This window comes from Neoarius graeffei, chromosome 11 (assembly GCF_027579695.1).
Source record: "Neoarius graeffei isolate fNeoGra1 chromosome 11, fNeoGra1.pri, whole genome shotgun sequence".
In the NCBI taxonomy this organism is placed as follows: domain Eukaryota; kingdom Metazoa; phylum Chordata; class Actinopteri; order Siluriformes; family Ariidae; genus Neoarius; species Neoarius graeffei.
Window position 1 is genome coordinate 62743362 of NC_083579.1, and position 26853 is coordinate 62770214.

Genomic DNA, 26853 nt, shown 5'->3' on the forward strand with positions numbered 1-26853 from the left:
TTTTTATATAATTTATATAACTTTTTAGATTGCGCGTGAACATTTTGAAAAGCAGTCTTATCCAATAAAAAAAAAAAAGAAATTCAAGAAATGGTTCAGTTACTTGTTTATTTAAAAGAAAAGCTGTATACAAAAGTGAATGCAATGCAGTGGTTCATACAAAACAGTCTGTTGAAGGGTCTTCTGACCCTTTTCCTCTCTGCCTCCATTATAGTCAGGTAACTGTTGCTTTGTGTGGAAGGCTGGACTTTCTGTTCATCAAAGCAGGTGTAAATTGTCTGTCTGGCAGGTCAGTCAGGTTAATGTGTAAACAATTTCAATTTCTGTTGTTACGAATGATGCGCGCGAGAGTGCTGCTTGTTCTAGTCATGTGGTTGTGACGTCATCGTAAACAAATCCGTTCTACTCATCCAGACGACTTCGCAACGGCTCCGTTGCCAGATTTTTCCACTCTGGAACCCGTTCTCAAAAGATTTCATTTTGGGGCAGCCAAAACGCCGGTGCCGTCCGTGTGGACGCCAGGCCGAAACGATCAACAGTTTTATCAGATTCACCTGAATCCGTTGCCGTGTGGACAGGGCCTTAAGGTGATGATACACGGGGCAACTTTTTGGGCAATGTTGCCGAGCAATGTTGCTGGGCAATTGCGTTTTGACTCTTTTCTATTGAGATTGGGCAACATTGTTTCTTTCTGAAGGTGATGATACACGGGGCAACTTTTTGGGCAATGTTGCCGAGCAATGTTGCTGGCAACGGGCAACTAGGTGAGACACAGGGCAACTTTTCAGGGCAACTAACAATGGGCAACAACAGTTAGCAATGGCAGTTTACAGTTAGCTAAAAAAAAATCGATGTCTTAATTTTTGCTGTGACCATTTAATCAAGCTGTCTGTTGTTTTTTAGAGCTTTGGTGAGGTAAATTCCTCCATATAGAATATTAAAATAACAACTTACCGGCGTAAAAACAGATGAGGAGTCTCTCCATCTCTTCACTCCACTGACACTGAGCGGCCTGTTTGAAATTTCTGATCCGAACCTCACCGGAGGTCACATGACTCGATACTGGCGTTCTGATTGGCTTATCTCAAAAAGTTGCCAGAGATTATCAAAACCATTCATGGTGATGATACACGGGGCAACTTTTTGGGCAATGTTGCCGAGCAATGTTGCTGGGCAATTGCGTTTTGACTCTTTTCTATTGAGATTGGGCAACATTGTTTCTTTCTGAATGGTTTTGATAATCTCTGGCAACTTTTTGAGATAAGCCAATCAGAACGCCAGTATCGAGTCATGTGACCTCCGGTGAGGTTCGGATCAGAAATTTCAAACAGGCCGCTCAGTGTCAGTGGAGTGAAGAGATGGAGAGACTCCTCATCTGTTTTTACGCCGGTAAGTTGTTATTTTAATATTCTATATGGAGGAATTTACCTCACCAAAGCTCTAAAAAACAACAGACAGCTTGATTAAATGGTCACAGCAAAAATTAAGACATCGATTTTTTTTTTAGCTAACTGTAAACTGCCATTGCTAACTGTTGTTGCCCATTGTTAGTTGCCCTGAAAAGTTGCCCTGTGTCTCACCTAGTTGCCCGTTGCCAGCAACATTGCTCGGCAACATTGCCCAAAAAGTTGCCCCATGTATCATCACCTTCAGAAAGAAACAATGTTGCCCAATCTCAATAGAAAAGAGTCAAAACGCAATTGCCCAGCAACATTGCTCGGCAACATTGCCCAAAAAGTTGCCCCGTGTATCATCACCATTAGTTAACAACCAGAAAGTGGCTTTTCTCTTCACAGCTTCATTCGTAAGACATTCCCAAAACAGTGATGGGTCACTGAACTAGGGCTGCATAATAATACATTGTTTGTCAGTCTCTATCGTCGTTATCGTCCTTGGAGTACTGATGTTTCAGAGGCCTCCAAGGTTTCAGACGAGCCTCGTGTGGAGGACTTTGATAAATAGTGTCATTGGTGTGATCTACGGTAGCAATTCGAATCACACCAATAAATATTTTCAAGAACATTTTCTCATAATGTTGTTGTTGTTGTTGTTGTCATTTTCCAGATTGTTGATCTTGCCCTGTTGGTTAAACAAGACATGATCCCCAAAACAGGTGACCCGTTCAGCCATGCCATATCAGCCACTTTTCTGCAGTACCACAGCTCCAGTGCTGAGGTGAGCCACACACCAGTCAGTCAATTTGGATGCTCATTGTGTTCTGGATAATGTGTGTGAGCACGATGTCAGGTCCATTCGCCCGGCAGGTCCAGCGTATATGAGAGAAACTTGCCTGAGCTGCGTTACGTAATGATGAGGCTACTTGGGTTATTATTGTGTGCAAGTCCTATTAATGTCTGAGAACTTTTACGTATATTTGGTCAGATTTAGATTATCGTTTGAGCTCAGGCAAAGCTCAGAATCTAAGCCTGAAAGATTTGCAGATGGTTGTTCCGTTGGAAAATGAAATTCAGATTTCGTAAATTGTATTTGTACAGCACTTTTACAATAGACACTGTAACAAAGCAGTTTTACACAAGTTCAGATGTAGCTCTAGATGATAATTCTGCACTAGCTGAATAAGAACTATTACTAGTCCTACAACTAGGGCTTGACCTTCAGCCAACTGTTGCTGCCAAGTTTATGCAAGGTGGTTTTGTACTGTGGGATCTTGTTCGTGGAGGGGCTTTTCTGTCACTGCAACCGCAAAACCTCATATCTCTCTCTCGCTCTCTCTCTTGCTCATATTCGGACTCAGCCAAGGCCACTTTTGGTCTGGAAACATAAGTTGTATCCTAGCATGGATTCCATTATTATTATTATTATTTTTTTTACCTCCTAAACCTTGAGGGTCCCGTGTGGAGGAATGTGACAGTAAAGTTGCATTGCATAGTCGCTGTGGTGGTCTGAGCAGAGCAGAAGCTGACCAGCATGATCACCGCATTTGAATAATACAAACACACAGATGTATTACCTAACTGATGAATGTATTAAACTCTCTTAGTTTTCCCAACTCATTCATTCATAAGCTTGGGTTTAAGACAGGCTAATAATATTAGGGTTATTGAATGGAGTGTCAGATGACGTAAGCAGAGCATACTTGTAAACTTTTAAAAAAAAAAAAAAACTTATTTGGCGGGGCCGGCACGGTGGTGTAGTGGTTAGCGCTGTCGCCTCACAGCAAGAAGGTCCGGGTTCGAGCCCCGTGGCCGACGAGGGCCTTTCTGTGCGGAGTTTGCATGTTCTCCCCGTGTCCGCGTGGGTTTCCTCCGAGTGCTCCGGTTTCCCCCACAGTCCAAAGACATGCAGGTTAGGTTAACTGGTGACTCTAAATTGACCGTAGGTGTGAATGCGAGTGTGAATGGTTGTCTGTGTGTCAGCCCTGTGATGACCTGGCGACTTGTCCAGGGTGTACCCCGCCTTTCGCCCGTAGTCAGCTGGGATAGGCTCCAGCTTGCCTGCGACCCTGTAGAAAAGGATAAAGCGGCTAGAGATAATGAAATGAGATGAACTTATTTGGCTTGATTTACATAGAGCATTTTTAGTTTGATGTTTTAGTTAAATTGTTATACCACAGTGCTGATGAATTCTCAAATCAAATTGGTCAAAAGGTGTACAAGAAGGCACTTGTATTGTTAAGGAGGACTGATATTGTATACAAAAAAGGAAGCTCCACTTTAGATTAACAGTGTGTGTGTGTATATATATATATATATATATATATATATATATATATATATATATACACACACACATAGGGTGTTTTCAAAAAATTTGATCTCATTTCACAATCTAATAACTTTGCCAATTCTCGTTCAATTGACCTCAAATTTGAACAGCGTGTGTGGAAACAGGCCAAAATGTTACGCTGAATGTTTTTTGTTTTTATCTTTTTAGGTATAGAAATGCCATTCAGTGGAAAAGAAAAGGCGTTTTGTGTGTTAGAGTACGTTCGAACACAGTCGAACAAGACTGCAGCGTGCATTTGTGAGACAGTTCTCTAAAAATGCACCAACTGCAATGCAGACTTAGACACGGCACAAAACGTTCAAAGAGGAAGCCTGGGTTAGGGTTAGGGTTAGGCACACATATTGAAAATTTGTGAAATCGTTCATGGAATCTACATACCTTTTGAATTTCTCATTCAGATTTTGAGGAATAAATCTTACATTGCTCAACATTAAGCCTGTTCAGTTTCATTCGCCTCGACTATGTAGTTTCTGGGATATTTACATCTCAAATAATATAATGTGTGTGTGTGTGTGTGTGTGTGTGTGTGTGTGTGTGTGTGTGTGTGTAAATTTTTTTTTCATCTTTTTGCAATATAATGTCAGTGTAGTCGCTGATATGTTGAAGTTTTCTGGATTCATGGTACGAGTCTCCAGTGTCAGCCTTTTGTAGCAGTCAGAGCTAAAGCTGTTCTTTTTCCGCCATGGGAACGTCTTTGCATTTTCTTGATAGCATGACAAGCTGCATTTTTGTCTCATTTACTTCAAGAGGGAGAAAAAAGAAACAGGAAATAACTGTTTACAGCTGCTTTAACGTAAATGACAACAGGAACCTGATTTATAGACATGCCATTATGGAGAAATAATCAGTTTTGGAGTGTTAAACATCACTGGCATCATACCACCTTGTCAGTGCCTGTATACATCGGTATCATTATGAGAGGTTCTGCTGGTTTGTGTGTAGGCCTCATCTGCTAAAAGAGAGATGGATTCTCCAGAGAACACACCTCCTTCCACGCCAAGCTCGGGTCATCAGGCCAAACTGCACTCCATGAACCAGGGCAATGGCACACTCTCTCAGGACTCCAGCAGCAAGAGCAAACAGCGCAAGAGGAAGAAGGTAAGGGTCACGGGGTCATGTGATGACGAGGGCGTATTTTGGCAGATCGTTTTCCACTTTGTTTCTCCTGTTTTTTTTTTTTTAGTTCCGCTGTTTTCCATTCATAGTAAAGCATTCTTTCATTATCAATATTTGTCATACGCTATCATTTTGTGTAGTCTACAAATGAAAAGGCCAATAAAAATGACTTGATGGGAAAAAGCAGAGCAGAAAAGCACTCGTTCTGTTTTCGTCTTTCAGTGCGAGTGAGTGAAAAGCATTCGTTTGGATGTGTCGATGACTGTATATAGGCATGTTTATTTGGCTACAGAATTTTATTATCTTGTATTATTCTGGGTTTATTGAGGAAAATGGACCTCGCAGGGGAAAACAAAAAAAACAAAAAAAAAACCCAGCCACCCACTTGAAAGACTATTGATCAAGGAAAAAATCCGGAGCTTATTTTCTGCAGAAGGACCAGCCTTTGTTTATTCTGCTGCGCTGTAGCAGCCAGCTAGATACTGCTGATTACTGTGATCTCCGAAATGATAGAGAAGCAGGAAAAGAGTTTTGGAAATATTTCACTGGTTTAAATTGTGCATTTTGGATGATTTGCCTTGTGAAAGTGTAGCATTGATGATAAACTAATAATCAAATGATAATTGCATTTAATATATACAGTATATATCATACTATACTAAAGTTTACTACTTTTTATATAGTATCCAAGTTTAGTTCTATACATGCTTTGGACTAGATTGGTGCAGAAAGTATACTCGTAAACAAACATTTTCAGTTATAATCTAGCAATAATCATAATCAGCTATAATCATATAATGTAGGTATTATTTAAAAAAAGCTATTGGTCCACTAATTATATACTTATTAATAACAGTCCATTACTTGAAATTAAAGTTATCCTGCCTTTTAGATTTTTCAAGTGCAGGTCATAAAAAAAATTTTCCCCGACACTCAATTATTTTTGTTTAATGGGCCGAAAGCTACTGAACTCGAATCATAGGCTTCCAGTTTTTATTAGTTTTTTTAACAGAACAATTAATGAATTTAAGGCCACTTGGCCCTAAATTCTCCGCTATTTTTTCCTGCTTCATCATGACCCAATTCAAGATACTACATCATGCATCACGTGGTGAACTTTCCCTGTTCGCGCAAGGCATTGTGGGATACAAATTTGAAACGAGAGAGAAAAATGGAGGACGTGAGTGTGTGAATGAAACGTGAAAGACCGACTACAGTAACGGAAAGCGAGAAGAAAAGACGTTATGTTGCGAACGCAAGGAAACGCAGGACCAAACTAATAAATATCGGCCGTCAGCGAGCACCTCGGTGTGATCAGCTGTTCGTTTAGCGACGGAATGATGGAACTGTCAGTGCACGGTCAAGTTAAACCTGTAGATGGCAGTAATGCAACACTGTGGATGCCAGCTGCCGTAGAACCCAAAAGAAGAAGAAGAAGAAGGTAAACCTGCGTATGCGCACACGGACTTCCTCTGTCTGCTTGACTGCGCGAAGCGAGCGATTTCATGCACATTATTTGCTCGGGAATCCCCTCAAATTAAATAACTTCCCAGCCACAGAACGGCCTGATTGTTTTTTGGGGTTTTTTTTGGTTTTTTTTTTTTTTTTTTTTTGAGATATTACAGAAATAAACATACATCATAATGATCAAATTTTAAAGGGAACTAAATTTCACCGATTTTATGAAATCGAAAGGCCGTCTAGCTTTAAAGCACAATACTGTTAACTTCTCGATTGATTTCACGATCCTCTAATCCATTACTGTTTTCTACACTAATAGTTCAAAAAGGATTAAAAGGTGTTTAGTCTATGTCTATTTTCTTATCTAGAGTGTTTATACTGTTTATTTCAGTTATTCTATTTTTATTTATTGCATTGCCTGTTTGCACCGTGGGTCAGAGAGGACTGAAATTTCATCTGTGCTGTATGTCGAGCATGTATAGCATATTTGACAATAAAGTTGACTTGACTTGACTTGATTAAAAAATGTGTGTAATTAAAGATGTGATTTTTTTTTGTGTGTGTGGAAGCATTTATTTAGCATTTATGGAAGGAGTCTCCAGTGTCAGTGACTGTTCGATAGCAGTCAGAGGTAAAGCCATTGCTTAATGTTAGTTAAAGTTTCCTCACACTTCAGGATGGAAGTTGTTATGTTTTATAAGTAAGTTGACAAGCTTTTTTTTTTTTGTCTTAACTTCCGTAAGACAGAAAGGCACTGGCGAGGAAATTGCTTTTTTAATACATGCCTTAACAGAAGTGAGTAGAAGAACTAACTTATTTCACTGATGTTCCACAACATTAAAATGTAACTAGAAACAGAAAATGTTGTTCATGATTGCATAAAAATGTTACTGTTGGAGAACTGCTGGAAAGAGGAATATAACAAAGAGGAATATAACACATCGGAACATGGGAAATAATGACACCACCTCATCATGTTTTATTCCTTTTGTAATAATTCCATGTTGACTTGAAAATACATCTGAAGATTTACAAGTTTAAAAAAAAAATTGTTTGTTCTGACTTGAGTTCAGTCGTTAGTGTCATGAATAAAGTCGTCTTTATTTACAGAGAAAGTGTTCGCTGCAGTGCTGCACAGTAAAACAAAGGGAATATGAGTAAAGGAAGTTTAAAAAGTCTTCTCCAAATACAGTTTTACAGCTTGAATATATTTTGAGGTTATTGTATAATACTGGAGTAAATTTTGAAAGCGTATGAGCCTATTTAATAATGTAAATGCGCGGTACGTTTGAGTCCACCTGAATATTTAGTACATTTAGACACTGTAACTGTGTACATACACAAGTGAACGAGTGAGGTACTGTGCTTCTGTCCTGATATGTACTACACCATTTCCAAAAAAGTTGGGATGCTGTGTAAAATGTAAAACAGAATGCGATGATTTTGCAAATCATAGAAACCCTATATGCGGGCGGCACGGTGGTGTAGTGGTTAGCGCTGTCGCCTCACAGCAAGAAGGTCTGGGTTCGAGCCCAGCAGCCGGTGAGGGCCTTTCTGTGCGGAGTTTGCATGTTCTCCCCGTGTCCGCGTGGGTTTCCTCCGGGTGCTCCGGTTTCCCCCACAGTCCAAAGACATGCAGGTTAGGTTAACTGGTGACTCTAAATTGACCGTAGGTGTGAATGTGAGTGTGAATGGTTGTCTGTGTCTATGTGTCAGCCCTGTGATGACCTGGCGACTTGTCCAGGGTGTACCCCGCCTTTCGCCCGTAGTCGGCTGGGATAGGCTCCAGCTTGCCTGTGACCCTGTCGAACAGGATAAAGCGGCTAGAGATAATGAGATGGATGGAAACCCTATATATCATTGAAAATATATAGTACAAATACAACATATGAAATGTTGAAAATGAGAATTTTTTTTAAAAATAAATATATGCTCATTTTGAATTTGATGCCAGCAACACATTTAAAAAAAAAAGTTGGGACAGGGGCATGTTTACCACTGTGTTGCATCGCCTCTTCTTTTAACAGCACTCTGTAAACATTTAGGAACTGAAGAGACCAACTGCTGTAGTTTTGAAAGTGAAATAATGTCCCATTCTTCTCTGATATACAAATTAAGTTGCTCAATAGCTCTGGTCTTCTTTGTCATGTTTTGTGCTTCATAATTTGCCAAATGTTTTCAGTGGGAAGCAGGTTTGGACTTCAGGCAGGCCAGTTTAGCACCTGCACTCTTATTTATTTGTTTATTTATTTATTAACTATTGAGCCATACAGTTGTAATATGTGCAGAAAGTAGTTTGGCATTTCTTGCTGAAATAAGCAAGGCCTTCCCTGAAAAAGATGTCTTCTGGATGGCAACATGTTGCTCCAAAACTTGTATATATCACTCATAATGATATTACGTACCATAGATGATGCGATCCCCAAATTCTTTACAATTTTACAGTGAGGAACGTTATTCTTAAATTGTTGCACTGTTTGCCCACGCAGTTTTTCACAGAGCGGTGAACCCCTCCCCATCTCTACTTCTGAGAGACTCCGCCCCTCCGGGATGCTCTTTTTATACCCAGTCATGTTACTGACCTGTTGCCAATTAACCCAATTATTATTTTTTTTTTTTAAACATCACACCACTTTTCCAGTCTTTTGCTGCCCCTGTTCTAACTATTTTGAAACATGTTGCTAGCACTAAATTCATAATGAGCATATATTTTTCGAAAAGACAATAAAATCTCAGTTTCAACATGCAATATATGTTGTCTTTGTACTATATTCAATGGAATATAGGGTTTTCATGATTTGCAAAATCTTCACATTCTGTTTTTATTTACATTTCACACAGCATCCCAACTTTTTCGGAATATATTTGTTGTGTACTTGAATGAACTTTTTTTTTTTTTTTTGGGTAAAAGTGTTACGAACCATTGTAAATGTATAGCGACAGTACGTTTTCCATTTGTCCCTAACTACCAGCGATGTTGTGCTCATACCCGTCATACATTAATACATATTTTGCATTTGTGAATAATACATATAACCCAGGAACTTGGAAATAAAAAGTAATGATGAACTCGAGCTGTCCAGGGATGGGATAGGAAAGATATACTGTATGGTAAAATAACGAGGAAAGTTCAGTGGTCATCTCGATGCAGTCATCAGCATCCCAGTGTCTGCGAGTAGAGTGGAAACACTGGCAGGGAAATGTGCATTACACTTTCTCATATGTCCTGCCATGTCCATTTTACCACAGCTGATTTATTGCAAGGATGAAAACAGGGAAGCTGTTTTTTTTTTTTTTCCTTTCTCTCTCTTTTTTTTTTTTTTTAAAGATATATTGAGTTCCTTTCTGCCCTGAAGTCAAACACATTTGGAGCACTGAGCACAATTATAGGTCCTTTCCTACAGCAGATAGTTAACTAACATTTACTGTCAGCTCTCTATATATCAGACGAACTCTTCTGCTGAAAGTACATAAAGCACGAGCTGACACATAGCATTTACCGTACACGACTGCGGAGGTGAAGGCTTGAGCAATCTCCATGCTCGTTATCCAATTCTGATCCAGACCATCTTCAGAAACATATTGTGTGTGTGTGTGTCGTGTCTGGACGGCCTCCTCTGGCTGTGTTTGTGTGTTAAACGGCCAGTCTCCCACTGTGTTTTTGATTTAGTAATAATACAGCCTGTGTGTTTTTTTTCTCCCTCTTCGTTGCAGAGCGCAGCAGCGTGTGGCGCGGAGGCTCAGAGCAGTGCCATCCAGCCCGGCCACATCAGAGAGGCCATCAGGCGCTACAGCCACAAGATTGGCCCACTCTCCCCCTTCTCAGTACGTAATAACAGAGCCGTAAAAGAGTTATATTTATAATCGCAGCACAGCCCCATTTTAAAGTGGTCAAGCTCTGAAGTATTGGAATTGTTTAGCACAATTTGTGGTCAGTGTAATTTTCCTTGTAAAGAAAAAAAAAAAAAAGTCGCATAATATTTTGCAGAATTAAATAAGTGTAATTTCTATGCATTTTGCATATGCAAAGGTGAATTAATTTTGCTTTTCGACTCGGAGTTTTATAAACAGATAAGAAATGCCTTCTTGTTTTGCTCACATGCATGCATCACTCGACAGCTCACTGTTGGAGAGTTATAATTTCGCATCGTGCACAGGAGCGTGGGTGTCGTAAGTGCTAGTTTGACCATGCGAAATGGTTACTGCAGTGTTGGGTGAGTTCTCACAGCCAGTGTGGAGCGTTTGCTATTGTGGTCAGGGTGTAATTCACAGGTAATGAGCTATTTAGAAAAGACCGAGATTATAAAATCATTACCAATCACATCCAGCAGCCCACAGAAACGCATGCAAAATCTGGAGTAGTTATTTCTTTTCTGATAATCCTTCTTAATCCTGACTTTTTTCTTTTTTTTCCTTTTCTTGTTGATGATGAAATGTAGCGAGCGGCTGGTAAATAGTTCTTTGGTGGCGTTCACCCTGATGTACTTTTTCCGTTTTCATTGCAACTCAATAAGGACGGTAATATTAGAAGTGCATTTAAAGTTTAATCTTGTTGGTTACAGTAGCCAAGTATCCAAACTTTTCATAAGGACACGGGTCTGTACAGTAGAGCCTGCATAGGATTTGGGTTTCCGATCATTTTAGGACACTGACATGTTCGTAATGAATTACACTTCTACCGCTTTGGCTTCTCTCGCTCTCCAGTCCTGCCTTATTCATCCTGATCCTCGAGTTCTGTTTGGAGCTGCTGTACTTGTGACTCACTTTCTGCTGTTGTGAATGGTTCCGACTGGACACCTTAAAGATTTGCGCTTCCCAAAAACCTCACTCATTGGCTTTTTTTCATGGTATATCAGATATATTCCATTCAGCTAGCATGATATTGAACGAGAAAAACAGTAGGGTCTTCACACCGAACGGTGCGAGACTCGTTCAATATCATGCTAGCTGAATGGAATATATCTGATATACCATGAAAAAAAGCCAGCCAATATTATTATCTCATCTCATTATCTCTAGCCGCTTTATCCTTCTGCAGGGTCGCAGGCAAGCTGGAGCCTATCCCAGCTGACTACGGGCGAAAGGCGGGGTACACCCTGGACAAGTCGCCAGGTCATCACAGGGCTGACACATAGACACAGACAACCATTCACACTCACATTCACACCTACGGTCAATTTAGAGTCACCAGTTAACCTAACCTGCATGTCTTTGGACTGTGGGGGAAACCGGAGCACCCGGAGGAAACCCACGTGGACACGGGGAGAACATGCAAACTCCACACAGAAAGGCCCTCGCCGGCCCCGGGGCTCGAACCCAGACCTTCTTGCTGTGAGGCGACAGCGCTAACCACTACACCACCGTGCCGCCAATATTATTATTATTATTATTATTATTATTATACACATTCCTTTCATATGTTCAACACATCTTTCTCTTTCATAACTCTCTCAAAATCTTCCATATTTAACGAAGCAAACCTGTCGGCCATGTTCGTTTACAAATTGTCACAGCCACTCGCTAGCACGCACTGGCGTAACGCAAGTACTTGGGGCCCCCCTGCAGCTACTAAAAGTGTGGGCCCCCCCAAGGCCACCCTGCCACGGCCTCCTCTCTCTCTCCCTCTCACTCTCTCTCTGTATATCTCTCTTTTGATTGCTGAAAAGTGTGAAAAAAGTGCCAGGGCTCAGCCCCTGACAGCCCAGGCCCATTTAAACACGTATAGGACTGCCTAACCCATAGGCCTAGATGTTTTGTTAAAGGATATGGGACATGGATTTTTTTCTGGGCATAATTATGTATAAAGGACATAAGAAATGCCATCTAAATCACTGCAGGGCATCAAAAATGTGAAAATCATCACATTATTCAAGTTTTTTTATACATCAGCGTAAAACAAGGATTCGTTAATGAGCTAGGTGGTCACATGACCCGTGACGTAACAAAAACTTTCCAAGGAGCCAGCGCTTGGGAATCTAATGTAAACAGGTTACCGAAATGGACACCATCGACAGTGACATTCCCGATGTTTCACAGAGATGTGAAGTTAGACCCTATCAATTCGAACCGATAGCTGGAAATTCACATGAACATGGATCTTGTCTTTACTCTGACGGGTCAGATGATTCTGAGAGTGAGAGTTCATTCAATCCCCATGAAACTGAAAGCGGTCGGCTCGATAACACTTCCTGGTAAGTTAAAAACAATTCTGCTCTGTTGAAAGAAGTATTATTTTTGTATCATACATTGAAAGTTCACCATAGATCTAGCTAAAGTCCGTTGCAAGCTAGTTTTTTTTTTTGCTGATATTTTCAAGATTGATTGAGATACAATGCTTCCAGAGTCCGAGATGAAAACATTCAAAATGGTGAAATGCCATCACACAGCCAACAACACTACGCCATTTGGCGAAAGAGATGAAAATTAAGAAAAGTTAAACAAACTTACCAACATAACATTTATTTAAATGTCGTTGAAAGAATCCTCAGTGAAATGGTCCGAACACAGTTTGTGGGAAACAGTAGGTGCAAAGTTTTTTCAACAGGTGTTCTGTAAAGTTATCCTACCGTACCTCTTGGATTTGTCCTACCAAGCCTACTGCGCATGCGCGAAGCCTACTGCGCATGCGCAGGTGAGCCCACACTTTCCTCAGCTTCGGGTCCTTGGGGAATGCAAAAAAACTTACTCCAGGGCATTTCCCATTGGAATTATTGCAACCATAAGCAGCACAATACACCATGATGTCCAATGTATGATGTCCAATGTACTTTAAAGACTATAAAAACAATTTTCTTGTCATCCACTTCTCCATTCATCTACCCGCTTGTGCTGTGCCCGAAAGTTTTTGTGACGTATGATCACGTGACAGCGGCTCTTCCGGTTGTAGAAAATGCATATCGGAAGTCGAGCAGAAATGCCATATAATCATCACGAATATAACGATTTTGCTGAGTTTAATAGATGATTTTGTATTTGTTGATGCAATTAATTCATATTTTTAATGGAAAGAAACTGATATAGCGTGCATTTATGTTTCATGTCCCATATCCTTTAATTCATTCATATTCAGTACACCAGCAGAGTAGGCTATCCATTTATTACAAATAAATCCAACAATAAAAATGGTGTATGACGTGACAAAGCTCACAGTTCATACAGCTCAGTAAGCAGTAACGATAACAGTAACATTAATAATGATAATTACATAAGGTTCAATAAGGTTTAGGAAAATAAAAATGAAACTGTTTTAAAAGCCAGAGTATGGTTAAATAAAATACATCATAAGTTTAAGTAAAAGTTTGCATAAAGAATAAATCTGTCAAACACAGGGGTGCAAGCAACTAACATTTACTCACGTTACTGTTATGAGAAGTTTTATGAGTAATATAAAAATGAGTAGTTTTAATTTTACTCAAGTAAATTTTGACCTAGGTATCTTATTCAATTACAATCTCATCACCAGTAGGGCTGTAACGATATGCGTATCGAAATCGAAATCGCGATACGCAGAGCCACGATCCGTATTGCGATACAAGAAGGCAGAATCGCGGTACACCCTTTCAAACTTCTCCTCAGCCCAAAAACAGAGGCGCTTCCAAACTTCAATTTATGAATACTTTACTTTTTATTTAAATTACATTTTAAACTTACTTAAATTACTTTTATTTTTTTATATCTATTAGTAAGTCGTTTTTTTCACCGACCTGCGACAATCTTCTGCGAGTCACGCAACGTCCACACTCGCCACTGGCAGAGCATTCATTTCTTTTAAGCGGTCGCCATTCTGGTTGCGACGCGGGGAGCGAATCTGTAAACAAGCAGCTCATTGGCTGGCTAGGTGTGCCACAAGCCAATCACAATCACTTGACCGGAAAGGCATGCAGTGTTGCCAGATTGGGCAGGTTTAGGTGCTTTTTGGCTGGTTTTGAACATATTTTGGGGTGGAAAACGTTAGCAATATCTGGCAACACTGAAGGCATGTCTGCTTGGGCGGAAGCCTTCTGCGGCAGTTACATTTTGACACGCGAGCAATGTTTCACCATAAAAATTCCGTAATTTCCATCTGTTTTCCGCAATCACAGAAAATCATTGGCCCTATGAGAGTGAGACAGTGAGAGAGCCACCCCCCCAAAAAAAATCTTAACGGATTTACACGATTTGGAAAAATGACTTTTTCAGAACCGAAAAAACCAGAGCTTCCGGCTCAACAGTATTATTTTGAGAAATAAAACAGTCTTTGGATATACATTTGTTCATTTTTGCATACATATTACTCATTCTCTGCAGTGGTCTGAATTATTTGTTATTAAATAGTTAATGTAAGTAAGTAAATGTTAATAAGTCAAATTTACTACTTTAAAAAAAACATTTAAAAAAAAAATCGTGGGCGTATCAAATCGTGGGTCAAAAATCGCGATACGAATCGAATCGTGAGTTGGGTGTATCGTTACAGCCCTAATCACCAGCCATCTGATGCACGGTATCTCCGTCGCCCGACGCTGCAGAAGGGCACGCATCTGTGATCTCACCATCGAACTCTCCCTCGTCTGCTGCTAACCCTTTGAGGAGTACGATTGCATATTAGAACTTAACTTTTTGGGTTCTCACGGCGATGTCACAAATGCTCCGCAAGATTTTAACACGAAAGTTTAAACCATGGGAGCTGTAAATGTTAGTTAGAGAAATTTCTGGATGGATTGGCTAAAGTCCTTTAGCTATTCCTCAGTCTCAGTGTAGGCAGTGTAGGTCCCTACGGCGTTTTAATTGACAGAAACAACCAGACCTTTTTTTTATTTAAGTGATCTTTTTCTTTGTTTAGTTGCCATAGGCTGTTGAGCTCTTTGATGCTTGATTGAGCAACTTTATACTTAGCTTATGCATAGCTTGTCTATGCATGGCTAATGCACGAGCCTCTGCCTCGTTTTAACTGCACTAGTCCCCGCCCCCCATGGCCCTACCTGTTAGCGCATCATGAACTGGAGGATAAGGCCTAACTCTCCCAAAAAACGGATGAAATTTTGGCCAGTGTGGATGTAAATTCTTCTTTTTTCTTTTTGATTTGCCGCTTTTGAGCACCACTTTTTTCTCTGGTACGCTTCATTGTTGTGTTGTGTTTATTATTTTCATGTTTCATCGGACTTTTTCGTGCATTGAATCACATCGGGCGACGGGCCCCCCCCTAGCGGTCGGCCCCCCCGCCTGGCGGGGGCTGCGGGGGTATACTTTACGCAAGAGCTAGCACGGAAGTTTTACGTCTCCGACGTGTGATGTCATGTTGTCTTGACAACCATGCAATATCGTAAACCATATTCAGCGCTCGTTCTCCATTGGATAGAGTGATGTAATACACGTAGGATATACTAACAGTATTGCATGCTGTCAAACCAAATGAACGAAACCCACTAGAAGGGAATAGAACACGTTTTTATTCCATCGAAAAAGTGCTTTGTATGTATAATAACAAGAGAACAACTGTCTAAGGTCAGCGCAGGCTCTCTTGTGTTTGGTGATCCTCAGATTATTCCGGCTCAAGAGGCTGGTTTGATCAGCAACTTAATATAGGGACGCATATCAATAAGATTTGTAGCGCGTCTTATTTTCATTTGCACAACATTAGATGCACGCTCTAGTCATTAGTAGAATTGACTATTGCAGTAGTTTATTATATGGTTTGCCGGAAACACAGTTATCTAAGTTACAGCGTGTCCAGAACACAGCTGCGCGCCTTATTTGCATTGTTTCCCGTTTTGATCATATATCGCCTGTGCTTTTCGAGCTTCACTGGCTGCCAGTGCAATTTAGGATTAAATTTAAGATACTAGTAAGTACATTTAAGGCTATTCACAGGCTAGTGCCGGAATATATTAACGGTCCCATGGCATGGTGGTTTGTTGATGCTTTAAACGGGCTCGTGGAGGTTTCCGGATGTTATATCCGCAGCCTTTCTCGAAATGAACCCTCGGCACGTAGATATAGCCTCCTGGGAGAAAGCCCCATTTCAGCGCTTTTCCCAGTGCGTCGTTTTGCTAATGAGAAGCAGGAGGCGGGGAAGGGTAGAGGGTGGGGGCGGGTCTTATCATTAATATTCATGACATGTAAACGTGTTACCTCTGATTGGCTAACAGCACTGTGACGCTACCTCCAGTGGGTCAGAACAAGCGGATGTGGGTGTCTTACTATGGCGAGAGAGAAGGAACAAACCGCGAAGGAAAAATACCGCGCGCTGACATCATTAAGGTGCGACGTGAGGAAATAAAATAAATTCAACAAATGTTTGGGTTTTTACTGAACAAACAAACAAATAAAATGAACGAGTGACTTAAAAAAAGAATGTGGGTGTCTTTGTAAAAACTGTTTTGATTGGCTATTATAACAGAGCATGCTGCATGCTTTTTGGTTTTGTAGCGCAGAGTACCTGGCTAACTACAGGAAGCGATTAGCTGCACAGCTAATGTAGCCATTGCGAGGCTAACGCACCGATTTTAAAACACGGCAAAACGACTTAACAGTTATACACTTACTTGTTCGGTGTTTGTGGCTGATGCGGCAGGGATGCTTGGTACGGACCCAGGCTTCAGTGACAGTTGATGTGCAAAACCTTCCCTGTACTGTCCCAAGTTGTGGAAACATTCCTCAGGAAAATGCTTCCGACAAACATACACCGTCTTAGGTAGACTCGACGGCGTATTATTGGAGTAAATAAAATTAAGCCACTGTGTCTTCAGGGGCTCTCCCGTCGGCAGTAAAAACAGACTCTTTTCTGTGTTGTCACATCCATGTACAGCGCAATTTCCATGTTTCGCTCGCTTAGGTGATGCCATGTTATTGTGTCCTCCCTCTATGGTCTCCTCACTACAACTGGGCGGGCAATCCATACAGTGGGTGGGAATCCAGAGGGGGGGGCGTGGGGATCATCTCCCTTGCTGACGTAGGCAAGGAAAGAGTTTATCAACGCGCCGTTTTGACGCGCCATTCTCAAATGTTGGGCATAGTTTGGTTTACACATTATGAAATTTCTAGCCACTGGGGTGACTTAAGAAGGTCAGAGGAACTCATTTTAACGTTAAAAAACCTCAGAAAGTGAAAATTTCATGCCATGGGACCTTTAATGAACTAATTATCATTAAGGGTACATCGCGGTATTCTCTGAGATCAAACAATGGGCTTCTCCTTGAGTTGCCAAGAGAGCAAACAAAGAGGACACTGGGGGACAGGGCTTTTTGTGCTGCCACCCCAAAACTATTGAACTCGCTACCAAGTAAGTATTCGTGACTGTAGAACTTTGGACAGTTTTAAGAATATCTTGAAGACGCATTTATTTAAGTTAGCTTTGGTAAGACGTATTTTCTCTTTCTTTTTTTTTCCCTATACTATATTTTTATCATAGTTTTAGCTCATTTTTATATTACTGTACATTTTTAGTTTTTAATAAGTAGATATTGTTTTATAGTTAATCTTTGTGATGCGCAGGCGGTTATATATTCATGCAGCCTGCGCACTATAAATGTAAATTATTCTTCTTCTTATTATTATTATTAAGATAAGATAGCTTTTTATTATCCCACAAGGGGAAATTTACATTGTTACAGCAGCAAAAAAGCAGCAAAATATAGAAAGAAAAAAGATAAGGCAGTGAAGGAGTAGTGCAAAAAGTACTAAGTATACAAAAAAGGTATATATAAAAAGAAATAAACTACAAATTTAAAGATAAAATTCACAAAGTTATTATTATTATTATTATTGTCCCCTGCAGGGCGGCACGGTGGTGTAGTGGTTAGTGCTGTCGCCTCACAGCAAGAAGGTCCGGGTTCGAGCCCCGGGGCCGGCGAGGGCCTTTCTGTGCGGAGTTTGCATGTTCTCCCCGTGTCCGCGTGGGTTTCCTCCGGGTGCTCCGGTTTCCCCCACAGTCCAAAGACATGCAGGTTAGGTTAACTGGTGACTCTAAATTGACCGTAGGTGTGAATGTGAGTGTGAATGGTTGTCTGTGTCTATGTGTCAGCCCTGTGATGACCTGGCGACTTGTCCAGGGTGTACCCCGCCTTTCGCCCGTAGTCAGCTGGGATAGGCTCCAGCTTGCCTGCGACCCTGTAGAACAGGATAAAGCGGCTAGAGATAATGAGATGAGATGAGATTATCCCCTGCCCAAATGAAGTTTGGCGGAGGATTATAGAAACGGATTCCGTCTGGTCACGTTTTCTGTTGACCCATATTATTTCCACCATATTCTGATCCTTCTGTTATCAGAATGCAAAACAAACCATTTCCCCTCACTTCCATCTGACATGGTCTTTTGCTGTTGTTGAGACAAAGACCAACATTTGCACAAACTTGTACTGAATTTAGATGTGATTTTGCCTGGTTTGCATGCAGATATTTTCTTGCATGATTCGTGCTATTATCATCTCATCCACAATCTGTTTATACGGAAAAGTTCGTAAGTGTTTTTTTTTTGTAGCACTCAGTAAACCACAGAAGTGGTTATACAGGAAGAATCCTGGCATATTGGAGATGGTACAACTGCCCCACTAGCTATCACAAGTCAGTAAATTCACTTGAGTGAACACTATCCAGTGCCAGAGACTTTGTTATCCCCTGCCCAAACGAAGTTTGGCGGGGGATATAGAAACAGGTTTCGTCCATCTGTCCGGTCACGTTTTCGTTTCCAGGCCGTATCTTTAAAATTACTGAAGATCTCTTCATGAAACTTCGTATACATATCAAGCAACATGTGAACTGGTGCCTTCTGCTATTTTGGATTTTTGAAAAAAAAAAAGTTTCAAATTTTTTACATAAAAAAATAGATTTTGACTTAGTTTCTAAGAGCAATGTTCGTTTCCGGAGCCTATATCCAAAACTACTCATGATACGGATTTGAAACTTGGTATACATGTTAACAAGGTGATGTAGATGTGCCTTTTCATACTAAGCAATCTGAGAAATTTAAATTTTTCTTGTTTCCATGGAAACAATTTCAGACCTAGTCTCTCAGGTTAGTCTTAGGGGTAGGTTTTGTTTCCGGAGCAGAACTTGAAAACTATGAGTGGTACGGTCTTGAAAGTTGGTGTATGTGTTGATTAAGTAATGTATATGTGCCTTTTGATACAAAGAAATTTTCATTTTTAGCTCACCTGGACCAACGGTCCGGTGGGTTTATGCCATGGGCTGCTGAGGACTGTGTAAAGAGGTAGGGTTGGGTTCCTGCAGCAGAACTTGAAAAATGTGACAAATAATATCTTGAAACTTGGTATATAGTTGGTATATAGGGCGGGGGATATAGATGACTCGGTCTTCTTGTTAATAAGTACATTTATGGCATTTGGCAGACACGGTTATCCAGAGCGGCTTACAGAAGTGCTTTAAAGTTTCTATCAATTGAGGTTTTTCACCCACGTGACCAAGTCATGTGATGCTGCCATTTTGGACGTCACGGCTCGAATCAGTTTGAATGCGAGGAAGGCGACAAACGAAAAACATAAAAGAAAAAGGAGCGAGATGAAGAAAACACCTTCACTATCCAGCGACGTAGGGCATTTACAGGGCGAGCAGAGGGAGAGGTATTTGCAAAAATTGAGGTTAGCAGGCTTAGAGAACGTTTACTGTACCTGCTTCCACCAGGACTGTTCACTGACAGCTAAGGTTTGTTCACATTTTCATTTACTTTCGGTCCTCAGGATAAACAAAATGTTATTAAATGTCATTGAAATAACTTCTTAGTCTGTTGAGACATGGCCCGTTATAAATTTTTCCTTTACTGTATTTACTAGTTTACTGAGCTAGCGCCAGCCTGCCCCGGAGCGCGCTAGCTAGCGCCAGCCTGCCCCGGAACGCGCTAGCTAGCGCCAGCCTGCCCCGGAGCGCGCTAGCTAGCGCCAGCCTGCCCCGGAGCGCGCTAGCTAGCGCCAGCCTGCCCCGGAGCGCGCTAGCTAGCGCCAGCCTGCCCCGGAGCGCGCTAGCTAGCGCCAGCCTGCCCCGGAGCGCTCTAGCTAGCGCCAGCCTGCCCCGGAGCGCGCTAACTAGCGCCAGCCTGCCCCGGAGCGCGCTAGCTAGCGCCAGCCTGCCCCGGAGTGCGCTAGCTAGCGCCAGCCTGCCCCGGAGCGCTCTAGCTAGCGCCAGCCTGCCCCGGAGCGCTCTAGCTAGCGCCAGCCTGCCCCGGAGCGCGCTAGCTCAGTAAACTAGTAAATACAGTAAAGGAAAAACTTGAGACTGAAAGGTTTTAACAGTCATCCAAATGACTGAACGTAAACGTTGCTATAGTAACATACTAGGTACTATGTTGACATTAGCTAGCTTGACGTTCAAAATGGCGGACACCGGGGCGTCACGTGACCCTGTGACGTCAGGTGAAAAACCTCAATAAATACATCTTGATACTGGTTTACGAGATCATGGTGTAAGCGTGTCACAAGTCCAAAAAAAAAAAAAAACTATGATGGGGAGGTAATATACTGGTGGAAGAAAAGCACACAGACAACAAAAGTATTTATTTATTTTTAAACAAAGTGCTAATGAACTCTCAAAATGCTCGAACTGGGTTTACACTCTGTGATTACAGCAGTCTTTTAAGATTATTACTCGTCACACTGCATGACATGAGCCCGATGAAGTCTTGGCCGAATTCTATAACAGGCTGTGTGCTAAAATGTTCTTCATTTCAGATTAAATTAAATTAAAGAAACCGATTACATTCTGCTTACGTCATCGATCAGTATGATCCAGGCTCGAGCAGAAAATGGGCTCGCATAAACGGAAACTTTCTTCAAAGTCCCACCATTTGTTATAAAGCTGTTACGTGAGCGTTGCGTCATCCTGTGCTGTCCTCCTATCGGTGGATTGTAGACGAGGGTCGTAGCATCAGTCATACTGAGATTTAATTTAAAAAATTCTGACACGGCTCTAACCTTGTTACACTGGAAAGCTGGCTTTAGTACTATTTGACTTAAGTCGTATACAATTATATATTGTAAAGCTTTATAATCACACTAGAAGAGAATGGGTTCACTTTTCAGTCTGTTCAAGGGTTCCTCCTCATGTTGTCTCAGGGATTTTTTTTTTCCCCCTTGCCACGGTCACCTCTGGCTCATTAGGGATCTAAATCTACATCCAGGTTTCTGTAGAGCAGCTTTATGGCGGTCCGTTGTTAAAAGCGCTGCATAAATACACTCGAATTATGTTGAAACACAGTTCATCTGAATGAACTCGTTTCCAGTAAAGCAGCTGTTCGTCTTCTCTGTGTTCACCGGAAAGCGAACGAGAAAATTGGGTCATTTCTTGTTGACAGCAGCGATGACTTTCCTCGTAATACTCAAAAGTCATGATGTTGCTCTCTTCTGTATATATTTTTTTAAGACACTTAAGTCCCAGGATTAGCTTAAGTATGATGGAATATGATGGCTGATGACCTTCCGAGGATATAAATGATCTGTTAAATATTAAAGTTTCATTATCAGAAAGGCTTGATCAAATTAAGGAAGCTGTAGTCAGTGGAGCGTTTCAGTGATTGCTTAACTATAAACATGGGGCTGGCATGTTTTAAAAAAAGGAAACTATAAAGCGCATTAGTATCCCCCTATATTGTGTAATATATAAAACAGGTTTTCCAACCTATGATGATGAGTGAAGGTTTCCAGATGTTCTCCTAGTGGCATTGAGGTTTTTGCCTTTGATGAGTTGCTCGCAGTCCGTCACCAGCAATGGCACAGAAATAATTAGGTGTGTGTGTGCGCATGCGTGTGTGTGTGGTTGGGGTTGGAGTGGAGGCTGAGTTGTCTTGTAATTGGTTTGGTTATATTGCAACTGGAGCCAGCTTAAGACCATGATTAATTGTCCTAATAAGTAATTTTCACTCTGGCCTTTTACCACATGTCTAGTGTTAAAAATGATTAAGATAAAATTAAGCACTTGTTTGAGAGGCTGAGCTGAAGCGCCGTTGGTTTGTCCATCATAAGGAATCGTAGGGTTACCAAGTGAGTTGAAGTATTAACTCTGAAAGCTTGTGTGATTTTGAGATATAGCTTTATTATAGGGTTTATTAAAGAAATCTGGACATGGTTCGAGATTCCATAGATCTATAGCAACATGTTATTAGCTGTAGCTGTGTGTCAACGTGATTAGAGACTTTATCTGCCTCTTATTACGCGACTCATTCTGAGATTAACTTTGAAATTGAATTAAGTGTCTTTAAAGGCCAATTTATGCTGACAACGCAGTCCTCGCAGATAGCATCGCAGACAGTGTCTGCATAGCCCCCCCACCTTCGCAGACGCTCTGCGCGCACCTCCCAAAAATTGTGACCACCGCAGAAGCCTCGCAGACAGCGTCGCGGACAAGAGGGCTCTGATTGGTCCACTCTACATCCGCTGTACACGCACTTCCGCTTCCCTACTTTCCCGGTTTGGTTTGTTTTCATGACCGCCATTTTTAAAACATGACCGAAGATGGAGCAGCACGAAGAGCGGTTGATCGAGGAAGTGAGGAAGTGCGTACATCTATACGACTCCAGTTCTAGTCATTATAAGTAACCGGAGGATAAACACTCCACTAACCACACCCACCAACTACTCCTAGCGATTTCCCGACTTCGCGCCCCCTTGCGTTGTGGCGGTGAATAACATCGCGCACGCCTATTACTTCCCGCTCAACGATAAATTACAACTGTCTGCGAAAAGCTATCTGCGAAAGCCTTGTCGCAAGAGCATGCAGAGGCCTTAAGACTTGGGGGGGAGGGATTCAAAGCTCATTTGATTATGACCCCAGTGTACGCATGCACAGAGCAGCCAGCTTCCCCTGAGGGAATCCTTCCAATCAGTAGAAATGACAGCATCATGCTTTGTGTGAGCATTTGCTTTCATCGTCCAGGTTTGCATTTTAATGGTGCATCTCTTGAGTTCTTTGTAGCCTTCCATGCTTCCAAAGAAGCTAAAGTTGGTTTTAACGCTAGATGGCCTTTCGATTTCATAAAATCAGTGAAATTTAGTTCCCTCTGAAATTTGGTCATTGTGATGTATGTTTATTTCTGTAATATCTCACAAAATATCTGGCCAGGGCGGCACGGTGGTGTAGTGGTTAGCGCTGTCACCTCACAGCAAGAAGGTCCGGGTTCGAGCCCCGTGGCCGGCGAGGGCCTTCCTGTGCGGAGTTTGCATGTTCTCCCCGTGTCCGCGTGGGTTTCCTCCGGGTGCTCCGGTTTCCCCCACAGTCCAAAGACATGCAGGTTAGGTTAACTGGTGACTCTAAATTGACCGTAGGTGTGAATGCGAGTGTGAATGGTTGTCTGTGTCTATTGCCACTTTTCCACTACCAACGCGGTTGAGTTGGGCTGAGCCGTGCAGTGCTGAGTCGGGCTGAGTCGAGCTGAGTGGGGCTGTTGGAGTTGCATTTCGACTACAACCGCGCTGAACCGTGCTGGCTGGAAGTGGGTGGACACATTGGGTGGAGTTAGCGAAAGTGGGTGGACGTCACGTGATGTCGTTAGGCAGCGCAAACAGTGACATCAGTGATCTTTTAAGCGGTAGTCTCACAACCCGGATAGTAAACAATAAACATGGAGGACATGGAGTCGTTAGTGTTGCTGGTCTTGGTGCTGTGGCTTGTTGTCACCGACAACGCCAACAGATACTGGCAAGAGCGTATAGATGAGGCGAGGCGCATAAGGCTTCAGAAATTCTCGTAATTCGTAATTCTTCTTCTTCCGGGTTTACGGTGTTTACAGATCCCAGCGTGCTCGCGGGGCGTGTGTGGGCATGTAAGGACACTCCTCCTCACCAGTCAGTGCACAGGGGAGTGTCTCCTCACGCCCCTAGCCCCACTCGGCTCGCTTCAGCCCCACTCCAAAACCGTGCGAGTTTTGGGTGCTAAGTAAGGCTGAAGCGAGCTGAGTCGTGCTGCTCTGAGGTAGTCGAAACGCGAGCCGTGTCGGGCTGAAGTGAGCTGAAAAAGGGTAGTGGAAAAGGGCCATATGTGTCAGCCCTGTGATGACCTGGCGACTTGTCCAGGGTGTACCCCGCCTTTCGCCCGTAGTCAGCTGGGATAGGCTCCAGCTTGCCTGCGACCCTGTAGAACAGGATAAAGCGGCTACAGATAATGAGATAAGATGAATATCGGGCCATTCTGTCACTGGGAAGTTATTTAATTTGAGCGGATTCCCGAGCAAATAATGTGCACGAACTCGCTCGCTTCGCGCAGTCAAGCAGACAGAGGAAGTCCGTGTGCGCATGTGCGGGTTTACCACCTTCTTCTTCTTTTGGGTTTTACGGCAGCTGGCATCCACAGTGTTGCATTACTGCCATCTACAGGTTTACCTTTGACCGTGCACTGACAGTTCCATCATTCTGTCGCTAAATGAACAGCTGATCACACCGAGGTGCTCGCTGAGCGCGGATATTTATTAGTTTGGTCCCGCGTTTCCTTTCCTTCGCAACATAGTATCTTTTCTTCTCGCTTTCCGTTACTGTCGTCTGTCTTTCACATTTCATTCATACACTCACGTCCTCCATTATTCTCTCCTATTTCAAATTTGTATCCCACAATGCCTTGCGCAAACAAGGAAAGCCAACCACGTGATGCATGACGTAGTATCTTGAATTGGGTCATGATGAAGTAGGAAAAAATAGCGGAGAATTTAAGGCCATATGGCCTTAAATTCATTAATTGTTCTAATTTAAAAAAAAAGAATAAAATTGGACGTCTGTGATTCAAATTCAGTAGCTTTCAGTCCACTAAACAAAAATAATTGGGTGTCGGGGAAAATTCTTTTTATAACCTACACTTGAAAAATCCAAAAAGCAGTCTACCTTTAAGCTCGATACTTGTTTACCATTTGACACCAGTTTATGAAATCACACCCGTCCAGTAGTAAAGTTTCACTTAGAGAAGTGAGTTACAGTCGGGAAACAGTTTGTGTAGTGTTTTCATATGCAAAACCCTGCAACTCAAGCCAGCCCAAACTGTAGCTGCCACAAAGATCTCGAGACCATTGAAGGAAAAATTTTCAAGAATTTGTTATTACAACAGATAAATCTTAAAATGTGGCCAAGCGTATGACTCCATGAAGAAAAGTCTTCATCGCCGGCCCTTACGCAGCCATTTAACCTTTTGTTAGAAGTTATTTCGAAGTTGCCGTGGCTGCAGGATTCTGTACCTTACGTGTGGTTTGCTCAAGTCTCGCTGTACAGAACGTTTCGTGCCAAAGACAGCAGATGTAGGAGTGATGAGTCTCAGCTCTTGTTTATTGCCCCATCGTCTCCGTATCTCACTGTGAGGACAGACATCTCGTGCTGCGCTGCTGACATGCACAGAACCGAGGGCTTCAAGAGGGCCGTGCCCTTCTCAATGCCTCACAAATGCTCCGCTAAATGCACCATTGAACCAGTTTTATGTCTCTGCATTCCCGTTCCATCCTTAGCTCTGGCACTAGACGTTGCTTCCTGTTCTAGGTGTCTCAGAGGCCATTCAAAACCTTCTGCTAACAATTGCACATTTACAAGTGGAGCCATTCTTCCCTGTGGTTTGAATACCTTGTCATTAAAGCATGAAATTGCCCGTTTGGATGTCAAGTGAGCAGCTAGACTGGCAGAATCATACTGTACATAATAAGTCAACTGGAAGGGGAAAGACATTCGGTAGCCATCCAGAAGGCTGTATATTATCTAAATGATATCCAAACCTCCCTGGGCCGGAACACAGCTCTGGAGCCTGTGAGGTAAAAGATAATATTTATTGTTTAACTAAGTTTATTGAATATAGAAAAGAAGAGGCGCCTCAAACAGCGGATGGTTTACGAACACTGGAAGGGCCGTGTATATTCTGTTTTTCATTTTCAACCCGAACCCATGTTGGCAGACGATCTTTTCATATTTGTTGAAATGTTGATATGAAAATCCTATACCATTCAAAGCATGTCGCCAAGCATTTGTTCTCAAATAGCCTTTTCTGTTCCTTTCTGCTAGATTTATGGAATTTTTTTTTTTCCTCCCCTGGCTATTATTTCTGAATACAGTCTCATATTTTAGGTGCCTGTGAGAAGAGCGCTTGTCCCAGCTTGTAGCCGGGTCTTTTCCGAGATGCTCCTGATTTACACTGTTTTTTTTTTTCTTTCTCTCTCTCCTTTCCTTTTCCCACATGCTGACCCCAAAATCCCACTTCACAGCGAGATGGTGTACAGTACGAATCATTAAGCCTGGGCTTCTGGAGATGCACTGGCTGGGTTTTACAGTACCTCCCCGAAAAACAAGGCTCGGCTGCACAATAACTGCTCTAATCCTTTGCCCAGAAATCTCAGAAGTGCTGCTTTACTGTAAATCATCCTGTGTTTACCTTTTCGTTTCCAGGTCAGACTCATAGAGTTTACAGTTATAGCGTTTGGCTGAGTGTGCGCACAATAATATTACAATTTATAATGGTGTATACAACTTCTTCTAAAAAAAAAGAAGAAGAGTGGTTAATAAATTGCCGTCATATCTACTTTATGACCATATTTCTTTTATATACTTTTAGCAGCCACGGTATGATCGGGATGCCCTGGATAGAATTTGA

At 42.0% G+C, this 26853-nt stretch overlaps 1 protein-coding gene across 5 annotated transcripts in view; it reads left to right on the top strand.

Moving 5' to 3' along the window:
- The window catches only part of supt3h (SPT3 homolog, SAGA and STAGA complex component), a 220782-nt gene that overhangs the window by 179327 nt on the left and 14602 nt on the right, over positions 1 to 26853 (top strand). For all 5 annotated transcript variants that reach the window (XM_060934555.1, XM_060934552.1, XM_060934554.1 and 2 more), the window contains 3 exons: positions 2065 to 2175; positions 4690 to 4845; positions 10039 to 10149. In XM_060934555.1, the coding sequence (XP_060790538.1) occupies positions 2065 to 2175; positions 4690 to 4845; positions 10039 to 10149 (378 nt within the window). The remainder of the gene's footprint in view (positions 1 to 2064; positions 2176 to 4689; positions 4846 to 10038; positions 10150 to 26853) is intronic.